The sequence below is a fragment of the Diceros bicornis genome, chromosome 26 (assembly GCF_020826845.1).
Source record: "Diceros bicornis minor isolate mBicDic1 chromosome 26, mDicBic1.mat.cur, whole genome shotgun sequence".
Lineage (NCBI taxonomy): Eukaryota > Metazoa > Chordata > Mammalia > Perissodactyla > Rhinocerotidae > Diceros > Diceros bicornis.
Window position 1 is genome coordinate 31401893 of NC_080765.1, and position 17964 is coordinate 31419856.

The following is a 17964-nucleotide window of genomic DNA, read 5'->3' on the forward strand; positions in this document are numbered from 1 at the left end:
GTAAGGAATAAATTTCAAAGGAGTTTTCATTAAATGAAAATATACTGTCGACATTTGGACTTCGAGGTTGAAGGATGTTGGATGGAATTGGGCCTACAGGACATGACTCATATTCACGCTGAATGCGATTATACAATACATTCATTTTTCACTGCAAATGGGCCACCTATGATGATACAGGCTATTCTGACCCAGGCTACCACTGGAGGGATCCTGGAGAGTACACTGACCCACAGAGAGGAGAGCATGAGAAACCATGACATCTGCTGGATCCAAGAACATTCGACATCGCACAAAGCACCCAACATGATGTTGGAGGGACGGCCTCTCACGTTCCTCTCCTGTGAGGATGACGGCAGACGTTCCCAACAGGCTCCTCAGCAAACCCACACCAGGAACGGAGCAAAGGAACCACAACAACCACAATCCCACGTCAAGCAGTTCGGGAAGGAGTCGGCTGTGCTGGGAGACTTCAGTGTGGGCTTCAGTGTCGCCCTCCGAGTGTTACTTGCAGAAACACACCGTGAGAGCCCTGCAGTCCTCGGCCCCGAAGCACTGAAGGCTTCTGGAAGCGCCACCAAAGATGAGAGCTGAGTGTGGAGAAGCCCGAAGGCTCCTGGGGAAGACTGTGCTTTCGGAGAAGGAAATGACACAGCACATGCGCCTCGGAACACACAAACCGGAGACGAGGCCCGGAGAGGCTGCTGCACACACACGTCAACGTTTCCAGAAACAGTTACGGGTGAAAACGACCACAGCGCTTACCTGGCCCTGGTCCTCCCGCTCCGCGGGGCAGGAGGAGCTGCCGTTGCTCCCTGGAGCCGCGGGGCCAGGTCCCGGATCTGAGAAAGGCCAGAGAGGAGGGACGAGGTTTAGTCCCGCTTGCACAGACTGTGAGGAAGGAAAACGGACCCTCCGCGCCTTCCTCCAGAAAGAGTCTGAGGCGCTTTCCCACCCTCAGGGCCCTCGCCGGCGGCAGAGGGCTCCCCACACGCCTCAGGTGACCCCGGAGGATGAGGGGGAGACGCGTCCCCTGACCCTTGAGGAAGACACCGCAGGGCCCGCTTCAGGAATTTTCATGACTCCTCAGCTCAGGGCTCAGCCAGCTGGCAAGAAGGTTAGGGGTGCGCCTCCACCCCCACAGAGCCCGCCACGTGGTCTCTGGCCAACGCGCATCTGCAGAACCGCTCTTTCTGCCTCGCTGGAGGCAGCCTCTTCCCTTGTCCACAAGACACACCTGCTGCCCAGCTCAGGATGGAGACACGACACAGCCCAGGGGACGTACGTCCCCAGAAACTCGAGGAACCTTACAAAGTCCTCAGCCAGGTTGACCCACGCACTGCCAAGCCCTCAGTAACATCTCTCCATTTAACCCAACAGATCCATAGGAAGAAAGATGAAGATGCTTTCCTGTACCAGTCAACTCATCCTCTTCAGATGACCTTACCGAGTGGGGGAGGTGGAGGCGACGCGCCGGGCCTCACAGGCCGCCACTGCGGAGCGGGGAGAGGTGGCCCTGAGCCCCAGGGCATGCCCGATGGTCCCGCCCTGGGAGGAGGCCCTCCTGCTTCCACGCTGACCTGCGGAACACAAGGTTAAAGGTAGGTGGATGTGGCAGACCCGAAGCACCAACACCAACAGAAGCTGAAACCCCCTGAAGCAGGGGCAGCGCCCGGCACCCTAGCCGCCCCAGGTGCCAAGAGAGCAGCATCCGTGCCAGACAGCTCTACCCCTCCCGCTGGGGCCGGCCCAGCTTGGGGAGGAACAAACACTACGGGGATGAACCACTGTCACAACACGTCACCGCCCGTGTCGGCGAAAGCACAAGAGCAAGGGGTCCTGTCCTAGAGGACCGGAGGAGGCAACACCAGACTGAGAAAGGAGCCGACTCCAGGCAGACCGGCATCTCGGTCCAGGACTGGCCTCCACCCTCCTCACCACCCCCAGCACCACAGAAGCTTGTTGGCTCTCTATTCAGAAGAGAGCGCCCGAGAGGGATGGAAAAGCCCACTCCCCACCTCTGGAAGCCGAGCTGCTCCTGGGGAAAAGCTCTGCCTGCAGGCCCCTGCCCTGCCCGTCCCTCGCCTCAGCTTCCCTACACGACAAAGGTGTCTTCTCCTCTGCTCGGGGTCTGCCCACGGGCACCAGGACCTCTGTGGCGCTGGGCACCCCCGGGGGCCTGCGTTTTCTGTGGGGAACGGTGTGCCCGACAGGACTTGGTTAGGCTCAGCTCTATCTATCGTCACCCACAGGGAATGCAGATTTATAAGCCCACCGTGAGACGCGGACTAATTTGTGTCCAACGGAAACGTGAGGAGGGGATTCTAAAGGACAGAATGAACACAGACGTGTTTGGATTCCAGTGGTAAAACCCCGTGACCGGGGGGGGGGGGATGAGGGAAGGGCCCCGCTCTAACGGCGCCACAGGACACGACAGGACTGCCTTCACGTCAAGGCAAGTGAAGGCCTCTGGGGGCAATGGGTCCTGCAGCGCAGTCCTGATGTTCACTCTTCACTCCTTCGGTGTCCGTGCCCATTTCCTACGGCAAATAGGCCATCTCTGATCACTCAGACTATTCTGACCTAGGCTACCACTGTGGGGGTCCTGGAGAGTACACTGACCCACAGAGAGCGGACCCTGAGGAACCGTGACGTCTGCTGGATCCAAGAACATTCGACATCGCACAAAGCACCCAACATGAAGTTGGAGGGACGGCCTCTCACGTTCCTCTCCCGTGAGCATGACGGCAGACGTTCCCAACAGGCTCCTCAGCAAACCCACACCAGGAACGGAGCAAAGGAACCACAACAACCACAAGCCCACGTCAAGCAGTTCGGGAAGGAGTCGGCTGTGCTGGGAGACTTCAGTGTGGGCTTCAGTGTCGCCCTCCGAGTGTTACTTGCAGAAACACACCGTGAGAGCCCTGCAGTCCTCGGCCCCGAAGCACCGAAGGCTTCTGGAGGCGCCACCAAAGATGAGAGCTGAGTGTGGAGAAGCCCGAAGGCTCCTGGGGAAGACTGTGCTTTCGGAGAAGGAAATGACACAGCACATGCGCCACGGAACACACAAACCGGAGACCAGGCCCGGAGAGGCTGCTGCACACACACGTCAACGTTTCCAGAAACAGTTACGGGTGAAAACGACCACAGCGCTTACCTGGCCCTGGTCCTCCCGCTCCGCGGGGCAGGAGGAGCTGCCGTTGCTCCCTGGAGCCGCGGGGCCAGGTCCCGGATCTGAGAAAGGCCAGAGAGGAGGGACGAGGTTTAGTCCCGCTTGCACAGACTGTGAGGAAGGAAAACGGACCCTCCGCGCCTTCCTCCAGAAAGAGTCTGAGGCGCTTTCCCACCCTCAGGGCCCTCGCCGGCGGCAGAGGGCTCCCCACACGCCTCAGGTGACCCCGGAGGATGAGGGGGAGACGCGTCCCCTGACCCTTGAGGAAGACACCGCAGGGCCCGCTTCAGGAATTTTCATGACTCCTCAGCTCAGGGCTCAGCCAGCTGGCAAGAAGGTTAGGGGTGCGCCTCCACCCCCACAGAGCCCGCCACGTGGTCTCTGGCCAACGCGCATCTGCAGAACCGCTCTTTCTGCCTCGCTGGAGGCAGCCTCTTCCCTTGTCCACAAGACACACCTGCTGCCCAGCTCAGGATGGAGACACGACACAGCCCAGGGGACGTACGTCCCCAGAAACTCGAGGAACCTTACAAAGTCCTCAGCCAGGTTGACCCACGCACTGCCAAGCCCTCAGTAACATCTCTCCATTTAACCCAACAGATCCATAGGAAGAAAGATGAAGATGCTTTCCTGTACCAGTCAACTCATCCTCTTCAGATGACCTTACCGAGTGGGGGAGGTGGAGGCGACGCGCCGGGCCTCACAGGCCGCCACTGCGGAGCGGGGAGAGGTGGCCCTGAGCCCCAGGGCATGCCCGATGGTCCCGCCCTGGGAGGAGGCCCTCCTGCTTCCACGCTGACCTGCGGAACACAAGGTTAAAGGTAGGTGGATGTGGCAGACCCGAAGCACCAACACCAACAGAAGCTGAAACCCCCTGAAGCAGGGGCAGCGCCCGGCACCCTAGCCGCCCCAGGTGCCAAGAGAGCAGCATCCGTGCCAGACAGCTCTACCCCTCCCGCTGGGGCCGGCCCAGCTTGGGGAGGAACAAACACTACGGGGATGAACCACTGTCACAACACGTCACCGCCCGTGTCGGCGAAAGCACAAGAGCAAGGGGTCCTGTCCTAGAGGACCGGAGGAGGCAACACCAGACTGAGAAAGGAGCCGACTCCAGGCAGACCGGCATCTCGGTCCAGGACTGGCCTCCACCCTCCTCACCACCCCCAGCACCACAGAAGCTTGTTGGCTCTCTATTCAGAAGAGAGCGCCCGAGAGGGATGGAAAAGCCCACTCCCCACCTCTGGAAGCCGAGCTGCTCCTGGGGAAAAGCTCTGCCTGCAGGCCCCTGCCCTGCCCGTCCCTCGCCTCAGCTTCCCTACACGACAAAGGTGTCTTCTCCTCTGCTCGGGGTCTGCCCACGGGCACCAGGACCTCTGTGGCGCTGGGCACCCCCGGGGGCCTGCGTTTTCTGTGGGGAACGGTGTGCCCGACAGGACTTGGTTAGGCTCAGCTCTATCTATCGTCACCCACAGGGAATGCAGATTTATAAGCCCACCGTGAGACGCGGACTAATTTGTGTCCAACGGAAACGTGAGGAGGGGATTCTAAAGGACAGAATGAACACAGACGTGTTTGGATTCCAGTGGTAAAACCCCGTGACCGGGGGGGGGGGATGAGGGAAGGGCCCCGCTCTAACGGCGCCACAGGACACGACAGGACTGCCTTCACGTCAAGGCAAGTGAAGGCCTCTGGGGGCAATGGGTCCTGCAGCGCAGTCCTGATGTTCACTCTTCACTCCTTCGGTGTCCGTGCCCATTTCCTACGGCAAATAGGCCATCTCTGATCACTCAGACTATTCTGACCTAGGCTACCACTGTGGGGGTCCTGGAGAGTACACTGACCCACAGAGAGCGGACCCTGAGGAACCGTGACGTCTGCTGGATCCAAGAACATTCGACATCGCACAAAGCACCCAACATGAAGTTGGAGGGACGGCCTCTCACGTTCCTCTCCCGTGAGCATGACGGCAGACGTTCCCAACAGGCTCCTCAGCAAACCCACACCAGGAACGGAGCAAAGGAACCACAACAACCACAAGCCCACGTCAAGCAGTTCGGGAAGGAGTCGGCTGTGCTGGGAGACTTCAGTGTGGGCTTCAGTGTCGCCCTCCGAGTGTTACTTGCAGAAACACACCGTGAGAGCCCTGCAGTCCTCGGCCCCGAAGCACCGAAGGCTTCTGGAGGCGCCACCAAAGATGAGAGCTGAGTGTGGAGAAGCCCGAAGGCTCCTGGGGAAGACTGTGCTTTCGGAGAAGGAAATGACACAGCACATGCGCCACGGAACACACAAACCGGAGACCAGGCCCGGAGAGGCTGCTGCACACACACGTCAACGTTTCCAGAAACAGTTACGGGTGAAAACGACCACAGCGCTTACCTGGCCCTGGTCCTCCCGCTCCGCGGGGCAGGAGGAGCTGCCGTTGCTCCCTGGAGCCGCGGGGCCAGGTCCCGGATCTGAGAAAGGCCAGAGAGGAGGGACGAGGTTTAGTCCCGCTTGCACAGACTGTGAGGAAGGAAAACGGACCCTCCGCGCCTTCCTCCAGAAAGAGTCTGAGGCGCTTTCCCACCCTCAGGGCCCTCGCCGGCGGCAGAGGGCTCCCCACACGCCTCAGGTGACCCCGGAGGATGAGGGGGAGACGCGTCCCCTGACCCTTGAGGAAGACACCGCAGGGCCCGCTTCAGGAATTTTCATGACTCCTCAGCTCAGGGCTCAGCCAGCTGGCAAGAAGGTTAGGGGTGCGCCTCCACCCCCACAGAGCCCGCCACGTGGTCTCTGGCCAACGCGCATCTGCAGAACCGCTCTTTCTGCCTCGCTGGAGGCAGCCTCTTCCCTTGTCCACAAGACACACCTGCTGCCCGGCTCAGGATGGAGACACGACACAGCCCAGGGGACGTACGTCCCCAGAAACTCGAGGAACCTTACAAAGTCCTCAGCCAGGTTGACCCACGCACTGCCAAGCCCTCAGTAACATCTCTCCATTTAACCCAACAGATCCATAGGAAGAAAGATGAAGATGCTTTCCTGTACCAGTCAACTCATCCTCTTCAGATGACCTTACCGAGTGGGGGAGGTGGAGGCGACGCGCCGGGCCTCACAGGCCGCCACTGCGGAGCGGGGAGAGGTGGCCCTGAGCCCCAGGGCATGCCCGATGGTCCCGCCCTGGGAGGAGGCCCTCCTGCTTCCACGCTGACCTGCGGAACACAAGGTTAAAGGTAGGTGGATGTGGCAGACCCGAAGCACCAACACCAACAGAAGCTGAAACCCCCTGAAGCAGGGGCAGCGCCCGGCACCCTAGCCGCCCCAGGTGCCAAGAGAGCAGCATCCGTGCCAGACAGCTCTACCCCTCCCGCTGGGGCCGGCCCAGCTTGGGGAGGAACAAACACTACGGGGATGAACCACTGTCACAACACGTCACCGCCCGTGTCGGCGAAAGCACAAGAGCAAGGGGTCCTGTCCTAGAGGACCGGAGGAGGCAACACCAGACTGAGAAAGGAGCCGACTCCAGGCAGACCGGCATCTCGGTCCAGGACTGGCCTCCACCCTCCTCACCACCCCCAGCACCACAGAAGCTTGTTGGCTCTCTATTCAGAAGAGAGCGCCCGAGAGGGATGGAAAAGCCCACTCCCCACCTCTGGAAGCCGAGCTGCTCCTGGGGAAAAGCTCTGCCTGCAGGCCCCTGCCCTGCCCGTCCCTCGCCTCAGCTTCCCTACACGACAAAGGTGTCTTCTCCTCTGCTCGGGGTCTGCCCACGGGCACCATGACCTCTGTGGCGCTGGGCACCCCCGGGGGCCTGCGTTTTCTGTGGGGAACGGTGTGCCCGACAGGACTTGGTTAGGCTCAGCTCTATCTATCGTCACCCACAGGGAATGCAGATTTATAAGCCCACCGTGAGACGCGGACTAATTTGTGTCCAACGGAAACGTGAGGAGGGGATTCTAAAGGACAGAATGAACACAGACGTGTTTGGATTCCAGTGGTAAAACCCCGTGACCGGGGGGGGGGATGAGGGAAGGGCCCCGCTCTAACGGCGCCACAGGACACGACAGGACTGCCTTCACGTCAAGGCAAGTGAAGGCCTCTGGGGGCAATGGGTCCTGCAGCGCAGTCCTGATGTTCACTCTTCACTCCTTCGGTGTCCGTGCCCATTTCCTACGGCAAATAGGCCATCTCTGATCACTCAGACTATTCTGACCTAGGCTACCACTGTGGGGGTCCTGGAGAGTACACTGACCCACAGAGAGCGGACCCTGAGGAACCGTGACGTCTGCTGGATCCAAGAACATTCGACATCGCACAAAGCACCCAACATGAAGTTGGAGGGACGGCCTCTCACGTTCCTCTCCCGTGAGCATGACGGCAGACGTTCCCAACAGGCTCCTCAGCAAACCCACACCAGGAACGGAGCAAAGGAACCACAACAACCACAAGCCCACGTCAAGCAGTTCGGGAAGGAGTCGGCTGTGCTGGGAGACTTCAGTGTGGGCTTCAGTGACGCCCTCCGAGTGTTACTTGCAGAAACACACCGTGAGAGCCCTGCAGTCCTCGGCCCCGAAGCACCGAAGGCTTCTGGAGGCGCCACCAAAGATGAGAGCTGAGTGTGGAGAAGCCCGAAGGCTCCTGGGGAAGACTGTGCTTTCGGAGAAGGAAATGACACAGCACATGCGCCACGGAACACACAAACCGGAGACCAGGCCCGGAGAGGCTGCTGCACACACACGTCAACGTTTCCAGAAACAGTTACGGGTGAAAACGACCACAGCGCTTACCTGGCCCTGGTCCTCCCGCTCCGCGGGGCAGGAGGAGCTGCCGTTGCTCCCTGGAGCCGCGGGGCCAGGTCCCGGATCTGAGAAAGGCCAGAGAGGAGGGACGAGGTTTAGTCCCGCTTGCACAGACTGTGAGGAAGGAAAACGGACCCTCCGCGCCTTCCTCCAGAAAGAGTCTGAGGCGCTTTCCCACCCTCAGGGCCCTCGCCGGTGGCAGAGGGCTCCCCACACGCCTCAGGTGACCCCGGAGGATGAGGGGGAGACGCGTCCCCTGACCCTTGAGGAAGACACCGCAGGGCCCGCTTCAGGAATTTTCATGACTCCTCAGCTCAGGGCTCAGCCAGCTGGCAAGAAGGTTAGGGGTGCGCCTCCACCCCCACAGAGCCCGCCACGTGGTCTCTGGCCAACGCGCATCTGCAGAACCGCTCTTTCTGCCTCGCTGGAGGCAGCCTCTTCCCTTGTCCACAAGACACACCTGCTGCCCAGCTCAGGATGGAGACACGACACAGCCCAGGGGACGTACGTCCCCAGAAACTCGAGGAACCTTACAAAGTCCTCAGCCAGGTTGACCCACGCACTGCCAAGCCCTCAGTAACATCTCTCCATTTAACCCAACAGATCCATAGGAAGAAAGATGAAGATGCTTTCCTGTACCAGTCAACTCATCCTCTTCAGATGACCTTACCGAGTGGGGGAGGTGGAGGCGACGCGCCGGGCCTCACAGGCCGCCACTGCGGAGCGGGGAGAGGTGGCCCTGAGCCCCAGGGCATGCCCGATGGTCCCGCCCTGGGAGGAGGCCCTCCTGCTTCCACGCTGACCTGCGGAACACAAGGTTAAAGGTAGGTGGATGTGGCAGACCCGAAGCACCAACACCAACAGAAGCTGAAACCCCCTGAAGCAGGGGCAGCGCCCGGCACCCTAGCCGCCCCAGGTGCCAAGAGAGCAGCATCCGTGCCAGACAGCTCTACCCCTCCCGCTGGGGCCGGCCCAGCTTGGGGAGGAACAAACACTACGGGGATGAACCACTGTCACAACACGTCACCGCCCGTGTCGGCGAAAGCACAAGAGCAAGGGGTCCTGTCCTAGAGGACCGGAGGAGGCAACACCAGACTGAGAAAGGAGCCGACTCCAGGCAGACCGGCATCTCGGTCCAGGACTGGCCTCCACCCTCCTCACCACCCCCAGCACCACAGAAGCTTGTTGGCTCTCTATTCAGAAGAGAGCGCCCGAGAGGGATGGAAAAGCCCACTCCCCACCTCTGGAAGCCGAGCTGCTCCTGGGGAAAAGCTCTGCCTGCAGGCCCCTGCCCTGCCCGTCCCTCGCCTCAGCTTCCCTACACGACAAAGGTGTCTTCTCCTCTGCTCGGGGTCTGCCCACGGGCACCATGACCTCTGTGGCGCTGGGCACCCCCGGGGGCCTGCGTTTTCTGTGGGGAACGGTGTGCCCGACAGGACTTGGTTAGGCTCAGCTCTATCTATCGTCACCCACAGGGAATGCAGATTTATAAGCCCACCGTGAGACGCGGACTAATTTGTGTCCAACGGAAACGTGAGGAGGGGATTCTAAAGGACAGAATGAACACAGACGTGTTTGGATTCCAGTGGTAAAACCCCGTGACCGGGGGGCGGGGGATGAGGGAAGGGCCCCGCTCTAACGGCGCCACAGGACACGACAGGACTGCCTTCACGTCAAGGCAAGTGAAGGCCTCTGGGGGCAATGGGTCCTGCAGCGCAGTCCTGATGTTCACTCTTCACTCCTTCGGTGTCCGTGCCCATTTCCTACGGCAAATAGGCCATCTCTGATCACTCAGACTATTCTGACCTAGGCTACCACTGTGGGGGTCCTGGAGAGTACACTGACCCACAGAGAGCGGACCCTGAGGAACCGTGACGTCTGCTGGATCCAAGAACATTCGACATCGCACAAAGCACCCAACATGAAGTTGGAGGGACGGCCTCTCACGTTCCTCTCCCGTGAGCATGACGGCAGACGTTCCCAACAGGCTCCTCAGCAAACCCACACCAGGAACGGAGCAAAGGAACCACAACAACCACAAGCCCACGTCAAGCAGTTCGGGAAGGAGTCGGCTGTGCTGGGAGACTTCAGTGTGGGCTTCAGTGACGCCCTCCGAGTGTTACTTGCAGAAACACACCGTGAGAGCCCTGCAGTCCTCGGCCCCGAAGCACCGAAGGCTTCTGGAGGCGCCACCAAAGATGAGAGCTGAGTGTGGAGAAGCCCGAAGGCTCCTGGGGAAGACTGTGCTTTCGGAGAAGGAAATGACACAGCACATGCGCCACGGAACACACAAACCGGAGACCAGGCCCGGAGAGGCTGCTGCACACACACGTCAACGTTTCCAGAAACAGTTACGGGTGAAAACGACCACAGCGCTTACCTGGCCCTGGTCCTCCCGCTCCGCGGGGCAGGAGGAGCTGCCGTTGCTCCCTGGAGCCGCGGGGCCAGGTCCCGGATCTGAGAAAGGCCAGAGAGGAGGGACGAGGTTTAGTCCCGCTTGCACAGACTGTGAGGAAGGAAAACGGACCCTCCGCGCCTTCCTCCAGAAAGAGTCTGAGGCGCTTTCCCACCCTCAGGGCCCTCGCCGGCGGCAGAGGGCTCCCCACACGCCTCAGGTGACCCCGGAGGATGAGGGGGAGACGCGTCCCCTGACCCTTGAGGAAGACACCGCAGGGCCCGCTTCAGGAATTTTCATGACTCCTCAGCTCAGGGCTCAGCCAGCTGGCAAGAAGGTTAGGGGTGCGCCTCCACCCCCACAGAGCCCGCCACGTGGTCTCTGGCCAACGCGCATCTGCAGAACCGCTCTTTCTGCCTCGCTGGAGGCAGCCTCTTCCCTTGTCCACAAGACACACCTGCTGCCCAGCTCAGGATGGAGACACGACACAGCCCAGGGGACGTACGTCCCCAGAAACTCGAGGAACCTTACAAAGTCCTCAGCCAGGTTGACCCACGCACTGCCAAGCCCTCAGTAACATCTCTCCATTTAACCCAACAGATCCATAGGAAGAAAGATGAAGATGCTTTCCTGTACCAGTCAACTCATCCTCTTCAGATGACCTTACCGAGTGGGGGAGGTGGAGGCGACGCGCCGGGCCTCACAGGCCGCCACTGCGGAGCGGGGAGAGGTGGCCCTGAGCCCCAGGGCATGCCCGATGGTCCCGCCCTGGGAGGAGGCCCTCCTGCTTCCACGCTGACCTGCGGAACACAAGGTTAAAGGTAGGTGGATGTGGCAGACCCGAAGCACCAACACCAACAGAAGCTGAAACCCCCTGAAGCAGGGGCAGCGCCCGGCACCCTAGCCGCCCCAGGTGCCAAGAGAGCAGCATCCGTGCCAGACAGCTCTACCCCTCCCGCTGGGGCCGGCCCAGCTTGGGGAGGAACAAACACTACGGGGATGAACCACTGTCACAACACGTCACCGCCCGTGTCGGCGAAAGCACAAGAGCAAGGGGTCCTGTCCTAGAGGACCGGAGGAGGCAACACCAGACTGAGAAAGGAGCCGACTCCAGGCAGACCGGCATCTCGGTCCAGGACTGGCCTCCACCCTCCTCACCACCCCCAGCACCACAGAAGCTTGTTGGCTCTCTATTCAGAAGAGAGCGCCCGAGAGGGATGGAAAAGCCCACTCCCCACCTCTGGAAGCCGAGCTGCTCCTGGGGAAAAGCTCTGCCTGCAGGCCCCTGCCCTGCCCGTCCCTCGCCTCAGCTTCCCTACACGACAAAGGTGTCTTCTCCTCTGCTCGGGGTCTGCCCACGGGCACCATGACCTCTGTGGCGCTGGGCACCCCCGGGGGCCTGCGTTTTCTGTGGGGAACGGTGTGCCCGACAGGACTTGGTTAGGCTCAGCTCTATCTATCGTCACCCACAGGGAATGCAGATTTATAAGCCCACCGTGAGACGCGGACTAATTTGTGTCCAACGGAAACGTGAGGAGGGGATTCTAAAGGACAGAATGAACACAGACGTGTTTGGATTCCAGTGGTAAAACCCCGTGACCGGGGGGCGGGGGATGAGGGAAGGGCCCCGCTCTAACGGCGCCACAGGACACGACAGGACTGCCTTCACGTCAAGGCAAGTGAAGGCCTCTGGGGGCAATGGGTCCTGCAGCGCAGTCCTGATGTTCACTCTTCACTCCTTCGGTGTCCGTGCCCATTTCCTACGGCAAATAGGCCATCTCTGATCACTCAGACTATTCTGACCTAGGCTACCACTGTGGGGGTCCTGGAGAGTACACTGACCCACAGAGAGCGGACCCTGAGGAACCGTGACGTCTGCTGGATCCAAGAACATTCGACATCGCACAAAGCACCCAACATGAAGTTGGAGGGACGGCCTCTCACGTTCCTCTCCCGTGAGCATGACGGCAGACGTTCCCAACAGGCTCCTCAGCAAACCCACACCAGGAACGGAGCAAAGGAACCACAACAACCACAAGCCCACGTCAAGCAGTTCGGGAAGGAGTCGGCTGTGCTGGGAGACTTCAGTGTGGGCTTCAGTGACGCCCTCCGAGTGTTACTTGCAGAAACACACCGTGAGAGCCCTGCAGTCCTCGGCCCCGAAGCACCGAAGGCTTCTGGAGGCGCCACCAAAGATGAGAGCTGAGTGTGGAGAAGCCCGAAGGCTCCTGGGGAAGACTGTGCTTTCGGAGAAGGAAATGACACAGCACATGCGCCACGGAACACACAAACCGGAGACCAGGCCCGGAGAGGCTGCTGCACACACACGTCAACGTTTCCAGAAACAGTTACGGGTGAAAACGACCACAGCGCTTACCTGGCCCTGGTCCTCCCGCTCCGCGGGGCAGGAGGAGCTGCCGTTGCTCCCTGGAGCCGCGGGGCCAGGTCCCGGATCTGAGAAAGGCCAGAGAGGAGGGACGAGGTTTAGTCCCGCTTGCACAGACTGTGAGGAAGGAAAACGGACCCTCCGCGCCTTCCTCCAGAAAGAGTCTGAGGCGCTTTCCCACCCTCAGGGCCCTCGCCGGCGGCAGAGGGCTCCCCACACGCCTCAGGTGACCCCGGAGGATGAGGGGGAGACGCGTCCCCTGACCCTTGAGGAAGACACCGCAGGGCCCGCTTCAGGAATTTTCATGACTCCTCAGCTCAGGGCTCAGCCAGCTGGCAAGAAGGTTAGGGGTGCGCCTCCACCCCCACAGAGCCCGCCACGTGGTCTCTGGCCAACGCGCATCTGCAGAACCGCTCTTTCTGCCTCGCTGGAGGCAGCCTCTTCCCTTGTCCACAAGACACACCTGCTGCCCGGCTCAGGATGGAGACACGACACAGCCCAGGGGACGTACGTCCCCAGAAACTCGAGGAACCTTACAAAGTCCTCAGCCAGGTTGACCCACGCACTGCCAAGCCCTCAGTAACATCTCTCCATTTAACCCAACAGATCCATAGGAAGAAAGATGAAGATGCTTTCCTGTACCAGTCAACTCATCCTCTTCAGATGACCTTACCGAGTGGGGGAGGTGGAGGCGACGCGCCGGGCCTCACAGGCCGCCACTGCGGAGCGGGGAGAGGTGGCCCTGAGCCCCAGGGCATGCCCGATGGTCCCGCCCTGGGAGGAGGCCCTCCTGCTTCCACGCTGACCTGCGGAACACAAGGTTAAAGGTAGGTGGATGTGGCAGACCCGAAGCACCAACACCAACAGAAGCTGAAACCCCCTGAAGCAGGGGCAGCGCCCGGCACCCTAGCCGCCCCAGGTGCCAAGAGAGCAGCATCCGTGCCAGACAGCTCTACCCCTCCCGCTGGGGCCGGCCCAGCTTGGGGAGGAACAAACACTACGGGGATGAACCACTGTCACAACACGTCACCGCCCGTGTCGGCGAAAGCACAAGAGCAAGGGGTCCTGTCCTAGAGGACCGGAGGAGGCAACACCAGACTGAGAAAGGAGCCGACTCCAGGCAGACCGGCATCTCGGTCCAGGACTGGCCTCCACCCTCCTCACCACCCCCAGCACCACAGAAGCTTGTTGGCTCTCTATTCAGAAGAGAGCGCCCGAGAGGGATGGAAAAGCCCACTCCCCACCTCTGGAAGCCGAGCTGCTCCTGGGGAAAAGCTCTGCCTGCAGGCCCCTGCCCTGCCCGTCCCTCGCCTCAGCTTCCCTACACGACAAAGGTGTCTTCTCCTCTGCTCGGGGTCTGCCCACGGGCACCAGGACCTCTGTGGCGCTGGGCACCCCCGGGGGCCTGCGTTTTCTGTGGGGAACGGTGTGCCCGACAGGACTTGGTTAGGCTCAGCTCTATCTATCGTCACCCACAGGGAATGCAGATTTATAAGCCCACCGTGAGACGCGGACTAATTTGTGTCCAACGGAAACGTGAGGAGGGGATTCTAAAGGACAGAATGAACACAGACGTGTTTGGATTCCAGTGGTAAAACCCCGTGACCGGGGGGGGGGGATGAGGGAAGGGCCCCGCTCTAACGGCGCCACAGGACACGACAGGACTGCCTTCACGTCAAGGCAAGTGAAGGCCTCTGGGGGCAATGGGTCCTGCAGCGCAGTCCTGATGTTCACTCTTCACTCCTTCGGTGTCCGTGCCCATTTCCTACGGCAAATAGGCCATCTCTGATCACTCAGACTATTCTGACCTAGGCTACCACTGTGGGGGTCCTGGAGAGTACACTGACCCACAGAGAGCGGACCCTGAGGAACCGTGACGTCTGCTGGATCCAAGAACATTCGACATCGCACAAAGCACCCAACATGAAGTTGGAGGGACGGCCTCTCACGTTCCTCTCCCGTGAGCATGACGGCAGACGTTCCCAACAGGCTCCTCAGCAAACCCACACCAGGAACGGAGCAAAGGAACCACAACAACCACAAGCCCACGTCAAGCAGTTCGGGAAGGAGTCGGCTGTGCTGGGAGACTTCAGTGTGGGCTTCAGTGACGCCCTCCGAGTGTTACTTGCAGAAACACACCGTGAGAGCCCTGCAGTCCTCGGCCCCGAAGCACCGAAGGCTTCTGGAGGCGCCACCAAAGATGAGAGCTGAGTGTGGAGAAGCCCGAAGGCTCCTGGGGAAGACTGTGCTTTCGGAGAAGGAAATGACACAGCACATGCGCCACGGAACACACAAACCGGAGACCAGGCCCGGAGAGGCTGCTGCACACACACGTCAACGTTTCCAGAAACAGTTACGGGTGAAAACGACCACAGCGCTTACCTGGCCCTGGTCCTCCCGCTCCGCGGGGCAGGAGGAGCTGCCGTTGCTCCCTGGAGCCGCGGGGCCAGGTCCCGGATCTGAGAAAGGCCAGAGAGGAGGGACGAGGTTTAGTCCCGCTTGCACAGACTGTGAGGAAGGAAAACGGACCCTCCGCGCCTTCCTCCAGAAAGAGTCTGAGGCGCTTTCCCACCCTCAGGGCCCTCGCCGGCGGCAGAGGGCTCCCCACACGCCTCAGGTGACCCCGGAGGATGAGGGGGAGACGCGTCCCCTGACCCTTGAGGAAGACACCGCAGGGCCCGCTTCAGGAATTTTCATGACTCCTCAGCTCAGGGCTCAGCCAGCTGGCAAGAAGGTTAGGGGTGCGCCTCCACCCCCACAGAGCCCGCCACGTGGTCTCTGGCCAACGCGCATCTGCAGAACCGCTCTTTCTGCCTCGCTGGAGGCAGCCTCTTCCCTTGTCCACAAGACACACCTGCTGCCCGGCTCAGGATGGAGACACGACACAGCCCAGGGGACGTACGTCCCCAGAAACTCGAGGAACCTTACAAAGTCCTCAGCCAGGTTGACCCACACACTGCCAAGCCCTCAGTAACATCTCTCCATTTAACCCAACAGATCCATAGGAAGAAAGATGAAGATGCTTTCCTGTACCAGTCAACTCATCCTCTTCAGATGACCTTACCGAGTGGGGGAGGTGGAGGCGACGCGCCGGGCCTCACAGGCCGCCACTGCGGAGCGGGGAGAGGTGGCCCTGAGCCCCAGGGCATGCCCGATGGTCCCGCCCTGGGAGGAGGCCCTCCTGCTTCCACGCTGACCTGCGGAACACAAGGTTAAAGGTAGGTGGATGTGGCAGACCCGAAGCACCAACACCAACAGAAGCTGAAACCCCCTGAAGCAGGGGCAGCGCCCGGCACCCTAGCCGCCCCAGGTGCCAAGAGAGCAGCATCCGTGCCAGACAGCTCTACCCCTCCCGCTGGGGCCGGCCCAGCTTGGGGAGGAACAAACACTACGGGGATGAACCACTGTCACAACACGTCACCGCCCGTGTCGGCGAAAGCACAAGAGCAAGGGGTCCTGTCCTAGAGGACCGGAGGAGGCAACACCAACTGAGAAAGGAGCCGACTCCAGGCAGACCGGCATCTCGGTCCAGGACTGGCCTTCACCCTCCTCACCACCCCCAGCACCACAGAAGCTTGTTGGCTCTCTATTCAGAAGAGAGCGCCCGAGAGGGATGGAAAAGCCCACTCCCCACCTCTGGAAGCCGAGCTGCTCCTGGGGAAAAGCTCTGCCTGCAGGCCCCTGCCCTGCCCGTCCCTCGCCTCAGCTTCCCTACACGACAAAGGTGTCTTCTCCTCTGCTCGGGGTCTGCCCACGGGCACCAGGACCTCTGTGGCGCTGGGCACCCCCGGGGGCCTGCGTTTTCTGTGGGGAACGGTGTGCCCGACAGGACTTGGTTAGGCTCAGCTCTATCTATCGTCACCCACAGGGAATGCAGATTTATAAGCCCACCGTGAGACGCGGACTAATTTGTGTCCAACGGAAACGTGAGGAGGGGATTCTAAAGGACAGAATGAACACAGACGTGTTTGGATTCCAGTGGTAAAACCCCGTGACCGGGGGGCGGGGGATGAGGGAAGGGCCCCGCTCTAACGGCGCCACAGGACACGACAGGACTGCCTTCACGTCAAGGCAAGTGAAGGCCTCTGGGGGCAATGGGTCCTGCAGCGCAGTCCTGATGTTCACTCTTCACTCCTTCGGTGTCCGTGCCCATTTCCTACGGCAAATAGGCCATCTCTGATCACTCAGACTATTCTGACCTAGGCTACCACTGTGGGGGTCCTGGAGAGTACACTGACCCACAGAGAGCGGACCCTGAGGAACCGTGACGTCTGCTGGATCCAAGAACATTCGACATCGCACAAAGCACCCAACATGAAGTTGGAGGGACGGCCTCTCACGTTCCTCTCCCGTGAGCATGACGGCAGACGTTCCCAACAGGCTCCTCAGCAAACCCACACCAGGAACGGAGCAAAGGAACCACAACAACCACAAGCCCACGTCAAGCAGTTCGGGAAGGAGTCGGCTGTGCTGGGAGACTTCAGTGTGGGCTTCAGTGACGCCCTCCGAGTGTTACTTGCAGAAACACACCGTGAGAGCCCTGCAGTCCTCGGCCCCGAAGCACCGAAGGCTTCTGGAGGCGCCACCAAAGATGAGAGCTGAGTGTGGAGAAGCCCGAAGGCTCCTGGGGAAGACTGTGCTTTCGGAGAAGGAAATGACACAGCACATGCGCCACGGAACACACAAACCGGAGACCAGGCCCGGAGAGGCTGCTGCACACACACGTCAACGTTTCCAGAAACAGTTACGGGTGAAAACGACCACAGCGCTTACCTGGCCCTGGTCCTCCCGCTCCGCGGGGCAGGAGGAGCTGCCGTTGCTCCCTGGAGCCGCGGGGCCAGGTCCCGGATCTGAGAAAGGCCAGAGAGGAGGGACGAGGTTTAGTCCCGCTTGCACAGACTGTGAGGAAGGAAAACGGACCCTCCGCGCCTTCCTCCAGAAAGAGTCTGAGGCGCTTTCCCACCCTCAGGGCCCTCGCCGGCGGCAGAGGGCTCCCCACACGCCTCAGGTGACCCCGGAGGATGAGGGGGAGACGCGTCCCCTGACCCTTGAGGAAGACACCGCAGGGCCCGCTTCAGGAATTTTCATGACTCCTCAGCTCAGGGCTCAGCCAGCTGGCAAGAAGGTTAGGGGTGCGCCTCCACCCCCACAGAGCCCGCCACGTGGTCTCTGGCCAACGCGCATCTGCAGAACCGCTCTTTCTGCCTCGCTGGAGGCAGCCTCTTCCCTTGTC

At 60.7% G+C, this 17964-nt stretch overlaps 1 protein-coding gene across 1 annotated transcript in view; it reads right to left on the minus strand.

The window, feature by feature from the left end:
- Window positions 1–1443: 1443 nt before the first annotated feature.
- Window positions 1444–17964, minus strand: part of LOC131422015 (collagen alpha-1(I) chain-like) — a 52452-nt gene continuing 35931 nt past the window's right edge. The window contains exons 22-36 of the mRNA XM_058568874.1: window positions 17505–17581; window positions 15796–15928; window positions 15114–15190; window positions 13405–13537; window positions 12723–12799; window positions 11013–11145; window positions 10331–10407; window positions 8621–8753; window positions 7939–8015; window positions 6231–6363; window positions 5549–5625; window positions 3840–3972; window positions 3158–3234; window positions 2915–3023; window positions 1444–1580 (exon numbers count right to left, since the gene is read on the minus strand). Coding sequence (XP_058424857.1) covers window positions 1444–1580; window positions 2915–3023; window positions 3158–3234; window positions 3840–3972; window positions 5549–5625; window positions 6231–6363; window positions 7939–8015; window positions 8621–8753; window positions 10331–10407; window positions 11013–11145; window positions 12723–12799; window positions 13405–13537; window positions 15114–15190; window positions 15796–15928; window positions 17505–17581 — 1583 coding nt within the window. The remainder of the gene's footprint in view (window positions 1581–2914; window positions 3024–3157; window positions 3235–3839; window positions 3973–5548; window positions 5626–6230; window positions 6364–7938; window positions 8016–8620; window positions 8754–10330; window positions 10408–11012; window positions 11146–12722; window positions 12800–13404; window positions 13538–15113; window positions 15191–15795; window positions 15929–17504; window positions 17582–17964) is intronic.